The 7,900-nt window shown below is 40.4% G+C and overlaps 1 protein-coding gene across 1 annotated transcript; it reads left to right on the top strand.

The window, feature by feature from the left end:
• Positions 1-4,842: 4,842 nt before the first annotated feature.
• Positions 4,843-7,563, top strand: LOC130506190 (uncharacterized; the record flags this gene model as incomplete). Its single annotated transcript, XM_057000821.1, has 5 exons — positions 4,843-4,969; positions 5,018-5,885; positions 6,156-6,525; positions 6,634-6,852; positions 7,414-7,563. Coding segments are annotated over exons 1-5 (1,734 nt in total), but the record flags the coding sequence as incomplete, so codon positions are not given.
• Between the last annotated feature and the right edge of the window lie 337 nt (positions 7,564-7,900).

Raw genomic sequence — 7,900 nt, 5'->3', positions numbered from 1 at the left:
TATTCTCCACTGATTAGTGGTTCCAAATAAAGCTTCTTAGATCGTGGTTCATCCTGGTTTGATAAGAATCATGAAGATAATGGCATATGTCCGAACAGGCAATCTGGAATCATCTGGATAGAAGTGGGATATCTTCTTGCTCACAACACTTATGAGATTTATTCAACTTCCTGTTATTCTTCACTTATTAGTGGTTCCAAATAAAGTTCTTAGATCGTGGTTCATCTGGTGGTGTTTGATAAGAATCATGAAAATATTGCATATGTCCGAACAGGCTAATCTGGAATCATCTGGATAGAAGTGGATATCTTCTTACTCACAACTCCTATGAGATTTATTCAACTTCCTGGTATTCTCCACTGATAGTGGTTCCAAATAAAGCTTCTTAGATTCGTGGTTCATCCTGGTTTGATAAGAATCATGAAGATATGCCATATTGTCCGAACAGGCTAATCTGGAATCATCTGGATAGAAGGTGGGATATCTTCTTACTCACAACTCCTATGAGATTTATTTAACTTCCTGGTTATTCTCCACTGATTAGTGGTTCCAAATAAAGCTTCTTAGATCGTGGTTCTCCTGGTTTGATAAGAATCATGAAGATAATGGCATATGTCCGAACAGGGCTAATCTGGAATCATCTGGGATAGAAGGTGGGATATCTTCTTACTCACAACACTTATGAGATTTATTCAACTTCCTGGTTATTCTCCACTGATTAGTGGTTCCAAATAAAGCTTCTTAGATCGTGGTTCATCCTGGTTTGATAAGAATCATGAAGATATTGCCATATGTCCGAACAGGCTAATCTGGATCATCTGGATAGAAAGTGGGATATCTTCTTACTCACAACTCCTATGAGATTTATTCAACTTCCTGGTTATTCTCCACTGATTAGTGGTTCCAAATAAAGCTTCTTAGATCGTGGTTCATCCTGGTTTGATAAGAATCATGAAGATAATGGCATATGTCCGAACAGGCTAATCTGGAATCATCTGGATAGAAGTGGGATATCTTCTTGCTCACAACACTTATGAGATTTATTCAACTTCCTGGTTATTCTCCACTGATTAGTGGTTCCAAATAAAGCTTCTTAGATCGTGGTTCATCCTGGTTTGATAAGAATCATGAAGATATTGCCATATGTCCGAACAGGCTAATCTGGAATCATCTGGTATAGAAAGTGGGATATCTTCTTACTCACAACTCCTATGAGATTTATTCAACTTCCTGGTTATTCTCCACTGATTAGTGGTTCCCAATAAAGCTTCTTAGATTTGGTTCATCCTGGTTTGATAAGAATCATGAAGATATTGCCATATGTCCGAACAGGCTAATCTGGAATCATCTGGATAGAAAGTGGGATATCTTCTTTCTCACAACTCGTATGAGATTTATTCAACTTCCTGGTTATTCTCCACTGATTAGTGGTTCCAAATAAAGCTTCTTAGATCGTGGTTCATCCTGGTTTGATAAGAATCATGAAGATATTGGCATATGTCCGAACAGGCTAATCTGAATCATCTGGATAGAAAGTGGATATCTTCTTACTCACAACTCCTATGAGATTTATTCAACTTCCTGGTTATTCTCCACTGATTAGTGGTTCCAAATAAAGCTTCTTAGATCGTGGTTCATCCTGGTTTGATAAGAATCATGAAGATATTGACATATGTCCGAACAGGCTAATCTGGAATCATCTGGATAGAAAGTGGGATATCTTCTTACTCACAACACTTATGAGATTTATTCAACTTCCTGGTTATTCTCCACTGATTAGTGGTTCCAAATAAAGCTTCTTAGATCGTGGTTCATCCTGGTTTGATAAGAATCATGAAGATAATGCCATATGTCCGAACAGGCTAATCTGGAATCATCTGGATAGAAAGTGGGATATCTTCTTACTCACAACTCCTATGAGATTTATTCAACTTCCTGGTTATTCTCCACTGATTAGTGGGTTCCCAATAAAGCTTCTTAGATCGTGGTTCATCCTGGTTTGATAAGAATCATGAAGATAATGGCATATGTCCGAACAGGCTAATCTGGAATCATCTGGATAGAAGGTGGGATATCTTCTTGCTCACAACACTTATGAGATTTATTCAACTTCCTGGTTATTCTCCACTGATTAGTGGTTCCCAAATAAAGCTTCTTAGATCGTGGTTCATCCTGGTTTGATAAGAATCATGAAGATATTGCCATATGTCCGAACAGGCTAATCTGGAATCATCTGGATAGAAAGTGGGATATCTTCTTACTCACAACTCCTATGAGATTTATTCAACTTCCTGGTTATTCTCCACTGATTAGTGGTTCCCAATAAAGCTTCTTATATATTGGTTCATCCTGGTTTGATAAGAATCATGAAGATAATGGCATATGTCCGAACAGGCTAATCTGGAATCATCTGGATAGAAGGTGGGATATCTTCTTGCTCACAACACTTATGAGATTTATTCAACTTCCTGGTTATTCTCCACTGATTAGTGGTTCCAAATAAAGCTTCTTAGATCGTGGTTCATCCTGGTTTGATAAGAATCATGAAGATATTGCCATATGTCCGAACAGGCTAATCTGGAATCATCTGGATAGAAAGTGGGATATCTTCTTACTCACAACTACTTATGAGATTTATTCAACTTCCTGGTTATTCTCCCACTGATTAGTGGTTCCAAATAAAGCTTCTTAGATCGTGGTTCATCCTGGTTTGATAAGAATCATGAAGATATTGCCATATGTCCGAACAGGCAATCTGGAATCATCTGGATAGAAAGTGGGATATCTTCTTACTCACAAACTCCTATGAGATTTATTCAACTTCCTGGATCTCCACTGATTTATTCTCCACTGGTTCCAAATAAAGCTTCTTAGATCGTGGTTCATCCTGGTTGATAAGAATCATGAAGATATGGCATATGTCCGAACAGGCTAATCTGGAATCATCTGGATAGAAAGTGGGATATCTTCTTACTCACAACTACTTATGAGATTTATTCAACTTCCTGGTTATTCTCCACTGATTAGTGGTTCCAAATAAAGCTTCTTAGATCGTGGTTCATCCTGGTTTGATAAGAATCATGAAGATATTGCCATATGTCCGAACAGGCTAATCTGGAATCATCTGGATAGAAAGTGGGATATCTTCTTACAAACAACTCCTATGAGATTTATTCAACTTCCTGGTTATTCTCCACTGATTAGTGGTTCCAAATAAAGCTTCTTAGATCGTGGTTCATCCTGGTTTGATAAGAATCATGAAGATATTGCCATATGTCCGAACAGGCTAATCTGGAATCATCTGGATATTAAAAGTGGGATATCTTCTTACTCACAACTCCTATGAGATTTATTCAACTTCCTGGTTATTCTCCACTGATTAGTGGTTCCAAATAAAGCTTCTTAGATCGTGGTTCATCCTGGTTTGATAAGAATCATGAAGATAATTGGCATATGTCCGAACAGGCTAATCTGGAATCATCTGGATAGAAGGTGGGATATCTTCTTGCTCACAACACTTATGAGATTTATTCAACTTCCTGGTTATTCTCCACAGATTAGTGGTTCCAAATAAAGCTTCTTAGATCGTGGTTCATCCTGGTTTGATAAGAATCATGAAGATAATTGATGCAACCAAGCCTAGACTTGCTGAAGGATTGGCGACAGATGAGCTGAACCAGCTCACTGATACTGATGAGGAGACAAGTGAGCTAAACCAGCTGAGTGAGACTGAAGAGAAGCAGGATGAGCTGAACACTGATGGGGAGCTGAACACTGATGGCAAGATGGACCGAGACCCATTCTCCTTTCCTAGTGGGCCAATCACTCGATCACAAACCAAGAAATTGAAGGAAGCAATTGTTGGTTTGGTTTGCTTCAAACCAAACTCGGATTCAATCAAAGACCAAGACCAAACCGGAGTCAAGATATTCAATTACTCAGTCTTTGGTCTTGCTTAGTTTTCATAAGTCTTTTTCGAAAACTACAAGTTTGATTTCTTTGTTTTACTTTCCAATGTCGTTCTTTGTTCTACAAATACTCTGTTTCGATTTCTAATAAGATCATTCACTCTTTTTATCAAAAATACTCTAAAACTGTGAATCCTTTGTTCATCCTTGAACATTGTTTGCTTAGGAGTAAAATCCTCTGCTCTTTGCTTGTTGATCACGTCTGAGCGGTGCCCTGCTCGATCACAAGCACATCGAACAAGTGTTTGATCTCCCATCGATCTCACACTGAAGTATCATCAACCATCTCTACCTTCAACCATAAACCATCTCCCATCTATCCTCATTATCCAAAGAAACCATTGTTCTATCAATCCCAACGAAACCACAAACCAAATCACCCTCAAAGATCATCAAAAGGGATTCAAACCAGTAAGGGTTTCATTAAGTGGTATCAGAGCAGATTTGAGGGCTTCTGATTGGGGTTTGTTTCTCGATTTCTTCCTTCTCTTTGGGAACCTTATTTGATTCATCAAAAACTCTCTATACTCTTCTCTGTCTATCTAAAAAGTGCGAGGGGGCCGACCAGATAAAACTATAATAAAGATCAAAGTATCTAAGGCTGAAGAGAAATCCAGCCAGACTGAAGAGAAATCCAGTCTCTGGTGGTAAAGCTCCTTGCGATCTAAATCTCTTAATACTGTCTATCTTTCTTCTTTTGGGGGTAGGGGATTTGTTCTGAAAGTTTGAACCTTGATCACTGCTGAGCTATTGGATTCACAGAGCTTGTTCACTACCAAAACTTGAGGAAACACTTGAGAGAAAACACCAGTGAGGCTTCGGCTACCTATACTTGTCTACTCACTTTCCTTGTTGAGTTTCTTAACAGGAGACCATGTCTGAAAGTGACCCGGAACAAGGAGGGAGACCAGCAGCTAGGCTAGACAAAACTCAAATGGAAGCCTTGATAGCTACTCTTATGAACGAGATGGATAAAAAACTTGAATTTGTTGGGATTACCCGTTCTACTAATGATGTTTTGGGTAATACTTCACAGGTTAGGAGAGCAGCTAGAGAGAAGAGGAGAGGAAAGCGACCTGCAGTTGCTAATAATCTAGACTCCTCCTCTGGTCGTAGCACGGATGAAGATCGATCAGAAAGGTCCATCAGGACAGGACGAGCAGCTTCTCAAGCCAGGTCAGACCGTGCAATGTCTCAAAATAGACACACCAATCGACGAGCACCAAGAGACAGACCTGATGATCGTCTTGGAAACCTTAAGCTTCGGATACCTGTCTTTGGAGGCACTAGCAACCCTGATGACTATCTTGATTGGGAGAAGAAGATTGAGTTGGTGTTCGACTGCCAAGACTATTCAGAAAGGAAGAAGGTGAGGCTTGCTGTAACTGAGTTCAATGGTTATGCCTTGCATTGGTGGGATCAGATTGTTACCACAAGAAGGAGGACGGGAGAAGCACAAGTTGCATCCTGGTATGAGCTCAAGACTCTTATGAAGAAACGCTTTGTGCCAAGTTATTATGGAAAAGAGGTGCATCAAAAACTCAGGAGACTTACCCAAGGCACGAGGGGAGTAGAAGAATACTATCAGGAGATGGAAACTCTTATGCTTAAAGGTGGAATAGCTGAATCAGATGAAGCTACCATGGCACGTTTCCAGGCTGGGTTGAGCAGAGACATTCAGGATCGCATAGAGATGTATGAGTATGAGGATATCTTTGAGTTGTTACACAAGTCCATCCTTATAGAGCAACAGCTAAAGAGGAAGAATCCAACCAAGGGCTCTTATGGCAACAACTACAAGCCGTCCGCTACCAAAGAAGAGAAACCATGGATGAAGAAGGAAGATCTCAAGGGAAGTCAGCAGGATGATAAGGGGAAATCAACCACCACGAGATCCCGAGATGTGAAGTGTTTCAAGTGCCATGGCATTGGGCATTATGCCAATGAGTGTACTAACAAGAAAGTAATGATCCTCTTGGACAATGGTGAAGTCGTTTCAGAAGAAGAACCAGCTGTTGCATCAGAGGAAGAACAGATTGATTATCCAGTTAACGGACAGCTCCTGGTTGCAAGAAGATCTCTTCAAGTCCAGATCAAACCAGAGGAGACTGATCAAAGAGAAAATCTCTTCCACACTCGCTGCACAGTCTATGACAAGGTCTGTAGTTTGGTAATTGATGGTGGGAGTTGTACCAACGTTGCAAGTGAGGCGCTTGTGGAAAAGCTTGGGTTGAAGACTGGAAAGCATCCTAGGCCTTATCTACTTCAGTGGTTGAATGATCAAGGAGAGCTGAAGGTGACTGAGCAAGTAATGGTCCCTATTACTATTGGGAGGTACCAAGACGAGATTGTTTGTGATGTCTTACCTATGGATACCAGTCACATCCTGCTAGGAAGGCCATGGCAATATGACAAGAAGGTGGTTCATGATGGCTTCACTAACCGCCACTCATTCACTCATAGAGACAAAAAGATTGTTCTTGCTCCTCTCTCACCACAGGAAGTACACCATGATCAAGTCCAGCTTAAGCTTAGGAGGAAAGAAGATAAGGACAAGGTACCCGCATCTGAGAAACAAACAAAAGGTATTCTTCTAAATGCTAAATCTAGTGATCTCCGGAAAGCCGCACACTTGAACCAGTCTATGATCTTGTTTGTTTTTAAGGGAGCCTTACTAACTTCTTCTGACATTGCACCGGAGCTACCGAGTGGTTTTGAATTCATATTACAGGATTATGGAGATGTGTTTCCAGAAGAGAGTCCAAATGGTTTGCCTCCACTCCGAGGGATTGAACACCAGATAGACTTAGTTCCAGGAGCCTCCTTGCCCAACAGACCTGCTTATCGAACTAACCCTGATGAAACCAAAGAGTTGCAAAGACAAGTTGATGAACTAATGGAGAAGGGTCACATCCGAGAGAGTATGAGCCCATGTGCAGTACCTGTGTTGTTGGTACCAAAGAAAGATGGAAGCTGGCGCATGTGTGTGGACTGCAGAGCCATCAACAACATCACGGTAAAGTATAGACATCCTATCCCTAGACTAGATGACATGCTTGATGAACTTCATGGTTCTTGCATCTTTTCTAAAATAGATTTGAAAAGTGGATATCATCAGATTAGGATGAAAGAAGGTGATGAATGGAAGACTGCCTTTAAAACAAAACATGGTCTGTATGAATGGCTTGTTATGCCTTTTGGATTAACCAATGCACCTAGCACTTTTATGAGACTGATGAATCATGTTTTGAGAGCTTTCATAGGTCGCTTTGTAGTAGTTTACTTTGATGATATTCTGATCTATAGCAAAAGCTTGACTGAACATGTTGATCATGTGAAATCTGTTCTAGAAGTGCTTAGGAAGGAGTCTCTGTTTGCTAACTTTAAAAAGTGTACTTTTGGAACAGATCACCTTGTGTTTTTAGGTTTTGTTGTTTCAGCACAGGGAATCAGAGTTGACGAGGAGAAGGTGAAAGCAATAAAAGAATGGCCTATTCCAACCAGTGTAAGTGAAGTAAGGAGCTTTCATGGGTTGGCTGGATTCTACAGGCGTTTTGTTAGGGATTTCAGCTCCATTGCTGCCCCTCTCACTGAGGTTATCAAGAAGAATGTGGGATTCCAGTGGAGAAAAGAACAAGAAGAGGCATTCCAAACTTTGAAAGGGAAGTTGACCAATGCACCTTTGTTAGCTCTTCCTGATTTTTCTAAGACTTTTGAAATTGAGTGTGATGCTTCTGGTGTAGGTATTGGAGCTGTTTTGATGCAAGAGAAGAAACCAATTGCTTACTTCAGTGAGAAATTAGGAGGAGCCATGCTGAACTATCCTACTTATGATAAGGAACTCTATGCACTCATCCGAGCTCTAGAAACTTGGCAGCACTACCTTTGGCCAAAAGAATTTGTGATCCACACTGATCATGAGTCTCTCAAGC

The sequence above is a fragment of the Raphanus sativus genome, unplaced genomic scaffold (genome assembly GCF_000801105.2).
Source record: "Raphanus sativus cultivar WK10039 unplaced genomic scaffold, ASM80110v3 Scaffold2971, whole genome shotgun sequence".
NCBI classification, from domain to species: Eukaryota; Viridiplantae; Streptophyta; class Magnoliopsida; order Brassicales; family Brassicaceae; genus Raphanus; species Raphanus sativus.
Note: the sequence above shows the minus strand (reverse complement) of the source record. Positions and strands in the feature narration are given on the sequence as shown.